This window comes from Furipterus horrens, unplaced genomic scaffold (genome assembly GCF_987537825.1).
Source record: "Furipterus horrens unplaced genomic scaffold, mFurHor1.1.pri manual_scaffold_17, whole genome shotgun sequence".
In the NCBI taxonomy this organism is placed as follows: domain Eukaryota; kingdom Metazoa; phylum Chordata; class Mammalia; order Chiroptera; family Furipteridae; genus Furipterus; species Furipterus horrens.
Genome location: NW_028327187.1, coordinates 8,178,187 through 8,193,929, shown reverse-complemented (window position 1 = coordinate 8,193,929; position 15,743 = coordinate 8,178,187). Strand labels below are relative to the sequence as shown.

Genomic DNA, 15,743 nt, shown 5'->3' with positions numbered 1-15,743 from the left:
TTCAAGACCTGGCTCAAGCACTCCCTTCTTCCAGAAATCCTTTAATTGGATTGTTCCTCATTAATGTTCTCCTCATTTGAACTCTATGTCACTTAAAATCTATTCCACACAATTTAGCACTTAATTATAGTATGTCTTGGATCGTTCTATATTGTTTCATGGGTGTTATTAGTCTCATCTCATTGCAACATGATGGGGCTTCTTGCAAACTGGGACCATGTATTTCCATTCATTCACTCAACTGCCCACCTACTCATTGATTGGTTGTTCACTGGTTCATAATCATTTACTGTGTATTAGACAGTGTAGAGGATACAAAGATAAGCAACAAATTATACTCACCTTTAAGGACATTATACTTTAGCAGAAGTAAAAAAAATGTAACAATTAACTAAAATTTAGGGGAGTGTATGAAACTTGCTACTAAAATAGTCTGATAAATATGCAATAATATAATAGTTTAGAAGAAAGTGTCATCATCCTGGGCTCAGGTGATAAAAAAAAATTGTACATGAAGGAGTTAGCTTTTGAGTATGGCTTTAGAGAATGAAAAAAATTTCCCCAGGCTGGGGGCAAAGATGTAAGCAGGGGGCTTTCAACTGGAGGGCAAAGCATTGAAAAAGGATGAAGTTAGAAATGTACAAGGTACATCCATATAGATAAAAATAGCCCTGTTTCGCTGAAGTATGAGGTTGTGGAGCAAGCACAGTGAAAGGAAAGGGAGAAGAATATAAGCGTGGAAAAGTGTAATCCAGGCTACTCTTCTTAGTCTATAGTGGATACCTTCTGTGCGATCCTCACTTCACAGTACCATTGTCCAGTGTTCCTGATACTGTGTAACACAGGAAACAGTGCAAGAAGGTGCTGAGTATAAGACCTGTCGTCAGGTTTAATCCCTCAGTCTAGCTCATCTCTTGGGTATGGCTCCCCAGTAGAATCAACGTTTTCAGAGATGGCTCATAATTAAGTTCAGGTTCAATTTTACTAATAACCTCTCAGTCACAGCTCAGGACAAAAGCACTCACTGCCCGTACCATGCATCCGATTGGAGGCTTGGAAACCCATGACATCCTCGGAGAGTAGCCGGGAATCCAACATAGCAGCTTCTTGATTGGCGTTGCTGTACCAGCTCTCGTTCTCATCCATCACAGTGAAAAGGAGGAAGAATTCTTTATCCACCCCTTTCTGCAGGCACAGGGGGAGAGGAGAGAGGGAGAAATGGCAGCCGTTTCAGCAGCCGTAGACTCTGATGCTCCACACCCAATGATCCCTGATTCTTTACCATTTCCTGTTCGGGACACAGAGCCAAGCTCATATCTCCTGTCTAGAACTGCAGTTGTTGCTAGGCAGGTTTTCCTCAGGTAACCACAAATCACAGGTAGGTGAAAGAGAGCAGAATAAAGTAAAAAGATTGAAGGTGAGGAGTGTAGGAAAGGGAGCAGAGAAGAAGCGCAAAATGTGAGTTATGGAAAAAATATATAGAGTATGATAAAAGAGAGCCTATAGTCACCTGGGGAGGAGTGATAAAAGGTGACTAGGAATCCAAGGAGGGCTCTTGGGGGAGTTGAAAATAAGAGGAAAAATAATTATAATAATTATTATTATGCTATTAATTATTATTACTTCTACTAACATTTACTGAGTGGCTATTATGTACCAGAGACTGTGTTAAGCATTTTATATGGTTACTGTAATTAATCCGTACAGAAACCCAAGATACCTTCTTCCATGGTTAACCCTTTACTATAGATGAGGAAACTGAAGAAAAGAAAGGTTAAGTAACTTGCCCAAGATTACACAGCTAGAAATGGTGAGTTGGATATAACAGAAGACTAGCAAATACTAAAGAAGATTTAAGAATTTGGAACCAGGGTTAGGGGCTACTAAGGCAAAAAATAATAATAAGTGTTTGTGAGTGAAAGAATAACATGCAAGATAGCTTGAAGTCACCAACTATTAAAGTTTGATTCAATACCTTGGTTATTTTTTTTTTCTATTCTCTCACCTCTAGAACCTAGTTCCACATTTAACTCCTATTTGGCAACCCAGCCCCATCCTCCTCCCAACAGACTTTCCAGCCAGAAACCTTGGCAATACCTGTTTGCTATCTGCACCCAGAGAACCAGCCTTGCACACTAGTAGAGGGCCCACCAGACCAGAATTTGTATCTCTGATGGGATCCACAGCAGAAAAGTACATCCATGTGAGACAGGCAGGATCCTGAGCACTAGGGCCTGCATGGGACGGTACTGTCCAGCGATATGTTACTTTCTCAAAGGGCTTGGCCACCAAACCAGGGTGGGGTGAGCCTGCAGGGAAAACATAGAATTCATTACTCACATTGATTAAAGATCATCACTCCAAACAGGGGGGTAAAGATCATAAACTACAAAGACATTTTGGAGTAGCAGCAGGAACAACAATAACATGGAATATCGAATATTTAAAAGAATCCTAGGTAAAAGTCAAGACACTAGTGTTTGGTTCTTCTTGCCACACCTTGTTATATGAGCAGGAGAAATTTAAACTTCCCCAAACTCTTCCAAGCTCGTAAGACCTAAGGAATAAATAGGTGTTTTAAACTTATTTGGAATACCCTTCACTTGAAAACATATTTATCTGCTCTTATATCTGTGGCTCTGCTTTAAAATCTCCAGAGTTGAGAGACTCATTACCTGCCACCATAGCCCATTTTATCTTTGAGTGGTTCTGAAGAAGGTGTCATCATCCTGGGCTCCAGTGATTTTAAAAAATTGTACATGAAGGAGTTAGCTTTGGAGTACAGCTTTAGAGAATGAAAAAATATTTCCCCAGGTTGGGGGCATGGTATTAATTTACCTTTTCTTATTCACTCGTTGTTCTTAAGTTTAAATTTTCAAACATACAGAAAAAAAAATGTAAAAGTTAGTACAATAATCACCCTACCACCGGAGTTGATTGTTAGCATTTTGCATTCTTTAATTCATCTACATTTACATGTATGTATATCTACACATACATACACACATAGTTTTGGTTTATTTGCTTTTGCTAAATCATTTGGAAGTAAAATGCAAGCATCATGACATTTTACTTATAAATGATCCGTAAGCATCTCCTGTATTACCACAATAGCACTGCCACATCTAAAAAATATCCTAATATCACTAATATCCAGTCTATAACAAAAATTTTAAATTACCTCCAAAATGTTCCTTAAGACTACTTTTTTACAAACAGGATCAGATAAGGGTTTCACATTGCCCTTGGTGTTGTCTTTTTAATTTTTTTCCCTATGACATTGACTTAGTAAAGGGACTAGACCACTTGCTTTGTAGGATGCTCTTTTAGTCTAGATTTGTCTGTGACTTTGCCCCTTATGGTTTTATTATTTTTTTATATTTTTGGCTTAGAACTAGCATCTGTTAATATTATTTTCAGAAAAAAGAATAAAATTACTTGCACAATAATCTCACTTCTATTTCCACCCTGAAATAGTAACCCATATGTATGTATTCATTTCATGCATTCATGATCTACAATATTCTAAAATAATTTTTAAAATGTACATGTACAAACAATAGAGGGTAAGGTAAATACATTATGGCAAACCCAAGTGATGGAGTATTATGTAGTCATTAAAAGATTTATAATACTATAATGGGATGGAAAAATGGGCAAAATATAATGGTAACTGAAAATATTAGGACACAAAACTATACAAACCATCTGATCACAAATTTATAAATATATAGATTTCTATAAACACAGAAAATATTTAAAGGTATATCAAAATGTAATGGCAATTTATCTATGAATGATTTTGTTTATTTTATAATTTCTCATATTTTTAAAAATTTCATAATACATATGTTATTTTTATAATCAGGAAATATTTAAAACATATTTCTTATTGATTCCAGCTCTGCCTTGCTATAATATCATGCATTTATTCAACAACATCCACACATCGCTATTAATTCTGCCTCCTTCTCCCTCTTTCACTTCCTATTTATTTTCCCTCTAGAGAGACTTTCTATTACCTGCAGCCCTCATTAGTTGGAGACCATGCCTGCTCACCATCGTTGTATGCAGTTCCCTCGTAGTCTTTCTCATAAAAGACCCCATGAGGCTGTATGCTGAATGGCTGGGAGGCCCGGTTGTAGAAGATTACCTGGATGGTGTCACCCACCTCAGCCCGGATCACTGGCCCTGTTAAAAGGGAAGGGAAAACAATAAAAATGAAGACAGGCATGACAAGGGAGGATGGAAAGAGAACAAAGAAAGGGAAAGAAAATGGATGTGGAAAAGACAGAGAATTCCTCTCTTTGCAATAATAAGAATACATCCCTCCCAAGTATATTGAAATGTATAGCTATCAAAAAGCACCATAAAACCTGTTATTTCATTTTGATCCTCAAATATCATTCTGAGGTATACCAGGCAGGGGATATTTTCATTTTACAGATAAGGAAACTCAGCTCAGAGAGATGGAATTGATCTCAAATTCAAATGACTAACTAGGAACAGAGACAGGACCTAAAGCTAGGGCTTTCTCCCAAACCACTGTCAAGTCCAATTCAATTTCCTTTGCCTTTATTGCCCCAGTTTCTATAGGTGCATTTTTTTGAAAGAGCCATCTAAATATCTGAGCTTGCCTTAATTCTAAATAAATTTTGAGCATATAAAATTATTCTATCTTCTATCAAGGCCCTGGAAGTAACTAGCCTAGCCATGATTACTGGATTTTTCTTTGCTCCATTACCCACCATCTCTAACCTAACATAGGTTACTTTTGAGACCAACTAGAAATAGCAAGACAATAACCTGAGGACTTATGCTGACTCTAACCCTAGTTCAGAGCCTCTGGCATGGTTTGTATTCAATGTCCACACCTAATGCTTTACCTCTAATCAAGACTGGGAACTAACATCACAATCATAATAACGGATATAACAACCAGACAAAAGATGAGTAAATACATAGGAGACTTAAATAACACAATAAGCCAACTAGAGCTAACATATAGAGAACACTTCTGGCTAAGATGGAGGCCTAGACAGACATGCTGCATCTCCCACCACAACTAAGAAGGAATACAACTACCTCAAAACTAGAGACAACCAGAAGTTCCAGAAAATCAAGCTGCATGGAAGCACAACAAAGATATAAAGAAGAAATACTCATCCAAACAGGTAGGAGGGGTGGAGCCAGGGCAGAGAGGATGCGGTGTCGTGGTGGTGGCAGCGGCAGGCCAGCGGAAAGCACAGTGTCACATTTTAAAGTTGGGAGGGACACATCGAGAGCACTCCCAGCCCCAGAGCAGACTGCACAGCTCATGGTCCCAGCACTGGGGAAAATCAAGCCGCATTGCTTCTGACTGTGCAAACCAGTGGGAGTTGGGGCTGAGGAAGAAACTGCCAGTTGGGGCTGAGGAAGAAACTGCCAGTCTCTCAGCAGAGTCCACTTGTTTAAAGGTCCCCCACAGTCCAAGAACATCCGTAGACCACCCACTTGGGAACGACGGCCAGAGAAACACCTAGAGAGGTGCCAGTCCCATACAGAAGTGGCAGAAGTGCCTGGAAAAGGGGTGAGTACTGAGCAAATAGTATTGTTCCCTCTCATACCACTCCCCCACACACAGTGCCACAACATGGTGAAATGGGTCGCCCTGTACTGATGAATACTTAAGACTCTGCCCTTTACAACATAACAGGTGCGAGAGCTCTACCTAAGACACAGAGGCAAACAAACACAGGAGCCTGTCAAAATGAGTAGACACAGAAGTATTGCCCAAAAGGGGGAACAGATCAAGGTTCCAGTGGGAGAACTAAGCAACAAGGAGATAGCCAACTTAACAGACACAGAGTTCAAAACACTGGTGATAAAGATGCTCATAGGCTTGACAGATATGCTTGAGTACAGCAAACGCATAAGGGAAAAGGTAAATGAAATGAAGGAAAATCCACACAAAACCAATGGTAAAGGGAAGGAAACTGGGGTTCAAATGAGTGATTTGGAACATAAGGAAGAAGAACACAGTCAACTAGTACAGAATGAGGAAACAAGAACTGAAAAAAATGAGGAGAGGCTTAGGAACCTCTGGGACAACTTTAAACATGCCAACATCCGAACCATAGGGATGCCAGAAGGAGAAGAGAAAGAGCAAGAAATTGAAATCTTATGTGAAAAAGTAATGAAGGACAACTTGCCAAGTTTGGCAAAGGAAATAGACATACAAGTCCAGGAAGCACAGAGTCCCGAACAAGCTAGACCCAAAAGGACCACATGAAGACACATCATAATTAAAATGCCAAAGGTAAAAGATAAAGAGAGAATCTTAAAAGTAGCAAGAGAAAAGTAGAGAGTTACCTACAAAGGGGTACCTATAAGACTGTCAGCTGATTTCTCGAAAGAAACTTTTCAGGCAAGAAAGGGCTGTCAAGAAGTATTCAAGGTGATGAAAAGCAAGGACCTACAACCAGGATTACTTTATCCAGCAAAGCTATCATTTAGAATGGAAGGGCAGATGAAGTGCTTCCCAGACAAGGCAAAACTAAAGCAGTTCATCATCACCAAGCCATTATTATATGAAATGTCAAAGTGACTTACTTAAGAAAAAGAAGATCAAAATTGTGAACATTAAAATGACAACAAATTCACATCTATCAATAACCGAATCTAAAAAATAAAAACAAAATCCAACTAAGGAAACCAGTATAGGAACAAAATCATAGGTATGGGGATCATCTGGAGGGTTATCAGCTGGGAGGGGAAGGGGGAGAAAGGGGGAAATGGTGCAGGGATCAAGAAGCATATTTGGTTGATACAAAATAGACACGGTAAAGTTAAAAATAATATAGCAAAGGGTGAAGCCCAAGAACTTATATGCACGACCCATGGACATGAACTAAGGGGGGTGGGATTACTGAAGGGAAGGGGGTACTGGGCAGAAGGGAGCAAAGGGGAAAAATTGGGACTACTGTAACAACATAACCAATAAAATATACTTTAAAAAAATACAGAACACTACCATACAACAACAGAATACATATTCTTCTCAAGTACACATGGGACCAATTAAGCCTCAATAGATTTAAAAAGTTATACAAATTATCTTCTCCAACCACAATGGAATAAAGTTTGAAATCAATAAAAGAAGAAAAAATAGACAATTTATTAATACAAATTGTGGAAATCAAACAACACAATTTTAAAGAACCAATGGACCAAAGAAAAAATTATAGAAACTTAGAAAATACTTAGAGGCATATGAAAATGAAAACACAACATACCAAAACCTGAAAGTGCTGCAAAGGGGAAAATTTATAGCTATGAACACTTACATTAAAAAAAAAAAAAGAAAGATCTCAAATCAAGAACCTAACTTTACAAGTTAATAAAACAGGAAAAAAAAAACAAACTAAACCCAAAGCTAATGAAGAAAATACAGCAGTGATAAATGAAATAGAGAATAAGAAAATAAAGAAAATCAACAAAACCAAAAGTTGGTTCATCAAAAAGATCAACAAAATTCATAAATCGTTTCATAGATGGATTAAGAAAAAAGGGGTAAAACTCAAATTAATAAAATCAGAAATGAAAGTGGAGACATTACTACCAATCCTACAGAAAGAAAAGATGATAAGAGATTACTATGAGCAATTGTATACCAACAAATTGAATAACCTAGATGTAACAGACATATTCCAAAAACATAACCTTTTTGTACCAAACACTCATCTGTTAATACTCACTTTGGGAGATACAGGTCTAGAGTGTGCCTCTGAGCTACCCCAGGCTCCAGTTTCTAAGTCCTCCCCAGTTCTCATGGCTCTAGCCAATTAATTTCATAAGTTAAAGATTCCTCACCCAGGATTCCAAGGTGCTCATCTTCCTCCAGTTGTACCTTTTCCTGGAATGTTTCATCTTGGAAGGCTTCATATCTCACTTTCCAGTAACTGCCCCCAATTCGGCTGGAGCCCTTCTGGAAGAATTTATCTGGGCCACTGGCATATAAGGAGGCAAATATCACATGATATAATTATATATCAAATAGTCTCCAATATCACCCTTGGTCTCATCAAGTTATGGATCTTTATGATTAGAAAAGACCTCAGAGATCATCCAGTTTAGCTTCCACCCAGTGAAGGTGACACCACTAACAAAGAATATGTAGCTTTTGCTTCAGCCTTTCCAAGATTAGGGAACTCATTTTCAGAGAAAGCAATACCTCTTACTGTTGGATAGTTTTAATGAATAGTTATTTTTTTATAGTAGGATGAAATCTTCTTCCTTGTAAGTTCTAGACATTAGCACCAGTTCTGCCCTTCTAAATTACATAGACTTACATCTGTCCATAATCATCTTCAGGTACTCAAGATTCTTTCTCTCTTTAATTAAGAACAGCCTTAATTCCAAAATGAAAACCCACTAACTTAGCAAACCTGGTCAGATATTCTAGAAGTCATGCTGAGACCCAAGTGTCTACTTTCCTATGCTTTCGCTTTCTGCAGATTCAGTCCATTATTTTCTTTTTTCTTTTTTTTTTTTTTGCTGGAAAAGTAAACATGATGGGTGCGTTAGGATATTACCCCAAACTCTCCTAGTCATCTACCAAGTGTCTCTTCTGTGAAAGACCTGTAATCACTGATATGTCAGTGAGCAGGTATAACTTAAGGCCTAGCAACTGAATAGGGAACTAACCTGCTCTATCTTGCCCAATCTGAGTCATGGATGAAGCAGGAGAATTTGGATAAATTCCTCCAAAATGATGGTTATGGAATGGCCACAAGGTAGGTTGCTTCTCCTTCCTACATTTCTGAGTGGTTTTTACACTCCTGCTTAAATGCCTCCTTCAGACTATGAAAAAGAAAGGAAGATGCAAGGAGGTAAACAATCGGTAAAGTAAAGGAGAGTTGGAAAAATGACATTTCAACTGATCTGGTCCCCCAGGATCTCCTCTTCTGACTGTGGCTTGGGATTATAGCAGGAACAATCTCAAACACTACTCGGACCTTTTGCTGGGGATATGCCATAACCCTACAAAAAGTTTTGTAGCCCCCCAAAAGCAGTTTGTCCAGGGGGCCAAAAGAATTGAGTTAACAGTTGTGTCATGTAACTCCAGTCAGACAATTATTGTGACCCCAAGTGAAAGTGAGAAATTTCTAAGAGGGAGTAATAAGTGTTCGGGGCTGAACCAAAAAGTAGGGAGAGGAAGCTCATTGGCTCTTACCTGCCTGGCTCTCTCAAATCTTTCCCAGTACTCCCATCATGACCCGTTGGGCCATAGTCCCACTGAATCTCATGTGCCTCTATGAAGTACTGCCGGACTTTTCCTGATAGTTGGTTCACTGGAGGGGCCACGGAGCAAGACTTGACCTTGTAGAGTGCTTGCATACCATCTGGAGGAAGAACATCATTGGTGGCCCCATTTCAAGCAATAGGTCTTCTACCCAGACAACCCACATTCCTCCTTCTCCTAAGGTCTCTGATTCCCAACCTCCACTAGGCTCTTTACCCCTACATCCAACTGAGCCATTTTTTCTCACTCCTTAAGGACCTGGCTGAAAGAAAGTGAGCCCAGGTTGGAATTAAAGTACCTCCACCTTCTGAACACCACTGACTCATTTACCAGATGTTCATTCCTTTGCAAAAGGCTTACACTGTACAAATATCATGGATCGCGAAGTCTGAATACCCGAGTACAAGTCCCCAAGCCTTATCACTATCTGTAGGACCTTAGGCAAGTCAATTCTTAGGTGTAAAGTTTAACTCTTGTTTGGTAAATGGGGAGAATAGGAAATATACCACACTGGGCTTGTTGGAGCATCAGATTTAAAAAAAAAAAAAAAAAGAGAGAAGTAAGTAATTTGTAAAGAGGGAATCTCCCCAAATAATGGAACATCTCCTATACCTGGAGATTAAGCTTCAGGTTTAGAACCATCTTGAAAATGTACATTCTAAGTACTAGCTCCAAAATGTGAAGAATATTATATTGAGTTATAATGGTAATGATGATATTGTCTTATATTGGCTTGATCTTATTTGAGTCTCATAGAATCTCAAGGAGACTTAAAATTGTAAATGAGAAATCTGAGATATGAAAAGGATGAGGAAAGGATACTCATTTTTATTGACTAAGTATATAGATCAGGCCCTGTGTCAGGTGCTTTACATATGTTATCTCCTTCAATCCTCATAACCACTCTGTGAAAGAGACTTTTAATATCCTCTTTTTCAGTTGAAAAAAAACTAAGGATCAGAGAGGTTAAATAACTTGCCCAAGATAACACAGCTAGTCAGTGGCGGAGTTGAGACTTAGGCTCTTATCTTTTAACTGCAAATATGAGTGTTCATTTTCTTCTTATATCTACTAATTTGGTCTCAACATTCTCCTGGTCTTTAACATTTAAAAATCATATTATCTTTCTAAAACCTTATTATAACTTTATGAGGTGGGAATCATTATTACAAAATTCAGTTGAGGAAACAGAGGCTCAGGGAAGTGGTATGACTTATCAGAGCTAACTAAGCAACCGGTGGAGCAGGCTTATCTGGCTCTAAACCCCTGCTTATTCTACTATTGTGCTGCATTCCTAGCCTCCATCTGGATTCATACTCACCCAAGCACCTTTGGAACTGAGGGCAGATCCTGGATGATGGAGCATGGGTAACTGGACGCTACTGGGGAAACCTACTACCCCAGACTCATTATCCTACTGGTCTATAACTCCTTGCCTACTCAAATCCATTTTCACACAGTCACATATCAGTTTGCTGACATACATCTAATTTGCCATATATAAAATAATTCTAGAAAGTGAAAGCTGAGGAGAATCTTAGAGACTATTTAGACCGAATCTCTCACTTTATGAATGTGGCAGATGTGGTCTAGAAATGTAAAGGGACTTTTCCAGTTATTACAGTGACTTTTTCACAGAGCTGAGACAACAAATGAAACCACCTAGTCAGTTATCTAGTGCTCTTTGCATTGCCTCGTATGTTCCTCCTCTCCTCTGATGCTCCTCAATGCACTGTGCCATTACTTCAACCATTCTCCCTGTGAAAATGAAACCTTCTACCCGTATTTCTGTTGGGTCCCAATTAGTGTCACCACTTGCCCACAATACTCTATAATCTGCTGAAGAAAAATGTTTAAACTAATCTCTCCTTTACTCCCTGTTCAATCAGCTGCAAATAACTTCAGGTCTTAATCCCTTAGGACTCTGAGAAAATCTATAGGTATATAGATATAGATAGACAGGTATAGATATAGAAATAGATATAGATGTCTCAGCTTAATATGTGTATGTATATAAATATATATCAGCTTAAATGTCCACATATCAATCATCAACCCCTATACCATCTTATGTTAGAGATGAAGAAGATGAAACCCAGAGTGATGTGCCTGAGGTCACCCTTCAAGTTATGGCTGAGCCAGGAAATAATGTGGGTGCCCAGAATACTAGTCTAGACTTTTATCCTTTCTTCCTAGTTCTCTCACCTGAAAGACCTATCTTATGGCTCCAGACCAGAAGCCCAGGCTCCTGATAACAATATTGCCACCTCCCTCCCATACTCAAGGGTCAGAGGCGCTGGATCTCACCTCGCAAATGGCTATTCACTTGACAGCTAATTAACCAGGTGCCAAGTTTCTGGGGTACCATCTCAGCAGTCACAAAGGTGGCTGGAAAGATGTGAGCCACATCAGTGCGGTGGCCCCGGATGGTCAGCATCTGTCCATGGAAGAAAGCTGTGTGGACATCTACTTCATTGCCCATGCCAAACAAGTGCCACGCCACACGCTTCTGTGCACACATGGTCAGCTCTGGCAGGTTCCCAAATACAAAGCCATTGATTGCTGAAAAACAAAATCCAGAGAAAATATCAGAGCTAGGAAAGGACAGCCCAATGGGGAAAACCTTAGCATCTGACAATAATAATAAGTAACATTTACATGAGATTTTTAAAGCACATGGTGCTGACAATATGTTTTATATCACTTAAATCTCACAAACAGCCTTAGGAAATAGGCAGATATCAATGGTCTCATGCAAAAAGTGAGAAAACCAAGACTTAGAGAGGTAAAGTTACTCTCTCCCAAGGCCAGAGCTATTAAGTGGTAGAGCCAAGATTCCAACCCAGCAATCTGAGGAAGCTCTTTAAGAAATGTGGTTTATTTTGTAAGCTATTCTTCCCTTCCAGGCCAATTCCCTTCTAAAATTTCCATAGGACAATTATCAAATTAGCTAACTAATTACCATGATTATTATAAGTCATTGGTATAAAATCCAAAAGAAATTTGAGCTGTCCAACTCATCCCTTACATCTTCCCTCAGAGTTTTTACTTCCCCTTGGGGCAGTCTGGCTTTCAGCCCACCTTTGTCACCAAAGGTAAGTCACTACCTTAATTAAACAAAAGCAAAAATAACTTTTTTTTCCTAAAAATCACTTCTCTGCCCATACCTCAGTGCTTTTGTGCCTTTAGTAAGTTCTAAAATTAATTAAGATGATGGATCCCCTCACAGGCAAAGTGGGTAATTCTTTCAGCTTGCATCCTTTTTAGAACAAAGAAATGTTAATTGATTACATCAGTGGACAACCGTCACCAAAGTGACTGAGTATACGGAATCAACACCCTGGGCTATTCCACATTCAGGAGACAAGGTACATAATGGCAAGAGAAACATATGCAGTCAGAGAGATTAGGGTTGGAATTTTAGCTGTGCCATTTATCTGCTGTGTAATCCTCAGTTTCCTCATAGGTAAAGACATGGTAAAGGTACCTACTACTCCTGGTCTTGGTAAGGATTAAAAAGGACCTAGCATGTGAAAGCATGCACCAAATGCTAGGCCAACTAGAGACCCTATATCACTGTTTACTGTTTCCCAGCTCACCATGCATCCTATTAGTCTCTTGAAAGGCCTCATCTTCTTTGTCCACTGAGGCAGGGTCTGAGCAGTAAGTGGCAATGTTCTCATCAATATGCCAGCTAAGATTCTCATCTACCACACTGAAGAGCAGGAAGAAATAATTGTCCACGTCTTGCCGCCGAGGAGGGGAGTTCCCATTCAGAGTTCCTAGTACAAATAAGAAAGGTGCCCTTAAGAACCTCCTAGCCTTAGCAACAGTAAACTGCAAGGGGTGTTCACAAGTAAGAAATAGGAAGAGAGGTAGCCTAATGAACAAACTGAACTAACAAGCAAAACAGAGACTCATTGATAGAGAGCAGGCTGACAGCTGTTGACAAGGGGGAGGGGTTAGGGGTTGGAGGGATTGAGCAAAAAGGAAAAACAGTGTGGTGATTGCAGGGGGGAGCGGGTATAAGAGGCTTAAAGGGTAATGGAAAATACAATAAAAAATTAAAAAGAGTTTGTCAGCAACAAAAATGTGGATGAAGACTTCCTAGCCAGGGCCTTAAACTCTTGCAATATCTAGGTCTTCAGGTTTCACTATACCTTAAACATACAAAGTTTCCAACCATGTCCACATCCTCCCCAAGTCCTGATAGCTATACTTTCAATCCTATCCAAACTTAAACACTTATTTTTTAAGTATGTTTTATTATGTTGTTACAGTAGTCCCAAGTTTTTTCGCTTTGCTCCCCACCACCCAGTACCCCCCTTTCCTTCCAGCAATCCCCTCTGCCCTTAGTTCATGTCCATGGGTCGTGCATATAAGTTCTTTGGCTTCACCCTTTCCTATATTATTCTTAACTTTCTCCTGTCTATTTCATACCAACCAATTATGCTTCTTAATCCCAGTACCATTTCCCCATTTCTCCTCCTTACCCCTCTTAGCTGATAACCCTCCAAATGATCTGCATACCTATGATTCTGTTCCTATTCTGGTTAATTGCTTAGTTTGCTTTTGTTTTTATATTTTTAGACTCGGTTGTTGACAGTTGTGAGTTTGTTGTCATTTTAATGTTCATAGTTTTGATCTTCTTTTCCTTAAGTAAGTCCCATGGACATTTCATATACTAATGGCTTGGTGATGATGAACTCCTTTAGCTTTACCTTGTCTGGGAAGCACTTCATCTGCCCTTCCATTCTAAATGATAGCTTAGCTAGATAAAGTAATCTTGGTTGCAGGTCCTTGCTTTTCATCATTTTGAATACAGTAGTCCCCTACTTATTGTGGGTATTACATTCCAGACGCCCCCCCCCCGGGAAGTAGGAAGCTTACATTTATTCTACACTCTTAAACCTACATCACTTTAACAACAGATGTATATAGTACCGCAGTGAGGCCACGATAAGTGAACCATGATATAGAGAGGGACTACTGTACTTCTTGCCAGTCCCTTCTTGCCTGCAAAGTTTCTTTTGAGAAATCAGCTGATAGTCTTATAGGAACCCCTTTGTAGGTAACTCTCTGCCTTTCCCTTGCTACTTTTAAGACTCTCTCTTATCTTTCACCTTTGGCATTTTAATTATGATGTGCCTCGGTGTGATCTTCTTTGGTCTAGCTTGTTTGGGACTCTCTGTGCTTCCTGGACTTGTATGTCTATTTCCTTCACCAAATTTGAGAAGTTTTCCTTCATTATTTTTTTACATAAGCTTTTGATTTCTTGCTCTTCCTCTTCTTTTTCTGGCACTCCTATGATTCAGATGTTGGTATGTTTAAAGTTCGACCAGAAGTTCCTAAGCCTCTCCTCATTTTTTTCAATTCTTGTTTTCTCATTCTGTACTGGTTGACTGTTTTTTGATTCCTTATGTTCCAAATCACTTATTTGAACCCTGGTTTCCTTCCATTCACCATTGGTTTTGTGTGGATTTTCCTTCATTTCATTTAGCATAGGTTTCATTTCTTCCTGTATGTGTTTGCCATACTTAAGCATATCTAAAGTCTCTGAGCATCTTTATCACCAGTGTTTTGAATTCTTCATCTGTTAGGTTGGCTATTTCCTTGTCTGTGAAGTTGGCTATCTCCTCATTGCTTAATTCCCCCACTGGAACCTTGATCCGTTCCCTCTTTTGGGCCATACTTCTCTGTCTCCTCATCTTGACAGGCTCCTATGTTTGTTTGCCTCTGTGTCTTAGGTAGAGCTGTTGCACCTGTTATGTTGTAAGGGGGGGAGCCTTAGGTATGCGTCAGTGTGGGCGACCCATTTTACCATGTTGTGGCACTGGAGTGGGCGGAGGGGTCTGAGAGGGAACAATGCCACTTGCTCAGCATTCACCACTTTTCCAGGCACTTCTCCCACTTCTATATGGAACTGGTACCTCTCCAGCTGTTGCCCTGGTTGTCATTCCTGAGTGGGTGGGCCTGTGGATGTTCCAGGACTGTGGGAGCTCTTTAAACAAGTGGAGTCTACTGAGAGACCGGCAGTTTCTTTCTCCACCCCAACTGCCACTGGTTTGCACAGTCAGCAGCAAAGAGGCTTTATCTTCCCCGACGCTGGAACTATGAGCTACGCGGTCTGGTCTGGTGCTGGGAGTGCTCCCCAGGTGTCACTCCTGAGTTTTTAAAACATGTAACTGTGCTTTTCGCTGGCCTGCCACTGCCACCGCTGCTGCCGCCACCACACCGCATCCTTTCTGCCCCGGCTCCACCCCTCCTACCTGTCTGGATGAGTATTTCTTCTTTATTTATTTGTTTTTTGAACCTCCATGCAGCTTGATTTTCTGGAAGTTCTCGTTGTCTCTAGTTTTGAGGTAGTTGTATTCCTTCTTAGTTGTGGAGGGAGAAACAGTATGTCTACCTATACCTCCATCTTGGCCGGAAGTCCTTAAATGCTTATTTTTATGTGACC

The 15,743-nt window shown here is 39.7% G+C and overlaps 1 protein-coding gene across 1 annotated transcript in view; it reads right to left on the bottom strand.

The window, feature by feature from the left end:
• Positions 1-15,743, bottom strand: part of HEPH (hephaestin) — a 67,803-nt gene that overhangs the window by 40,761 nt on the left and 11,299 nt on the right. Inside the window, exons 5-11 of the mRNA XM_090263877.1 lie at positions 12,883-13,065; positions 11,591-11,845; positions 9,215-9,383; positions 7,852-7,988; positions 4,060-4,191; positions 2,098-2,309; positions 1,035-1,185 (exon numbers count right to left, since the gene is read on the bottom strand). Coding sequence (XP_090120003.1) covers positions 1,035-1,185; positions 2,098-2,309; positions 4,060-4,191; positions 7,852-7,988; positions 9,215-9,383; positions 11,591-11,845; positions 12,883-13,065 — 1,239 coding nt within the window. The remainder of the gene's footprint in view (positions 1-1,034; positions 1,186-2,097; positions 2,310-4,059; positions 4,192-7,851; positions 7,989-9,214; positions 9,384-11,590; positions 11,846-12,882; positions 13,066-15,743) is intronic.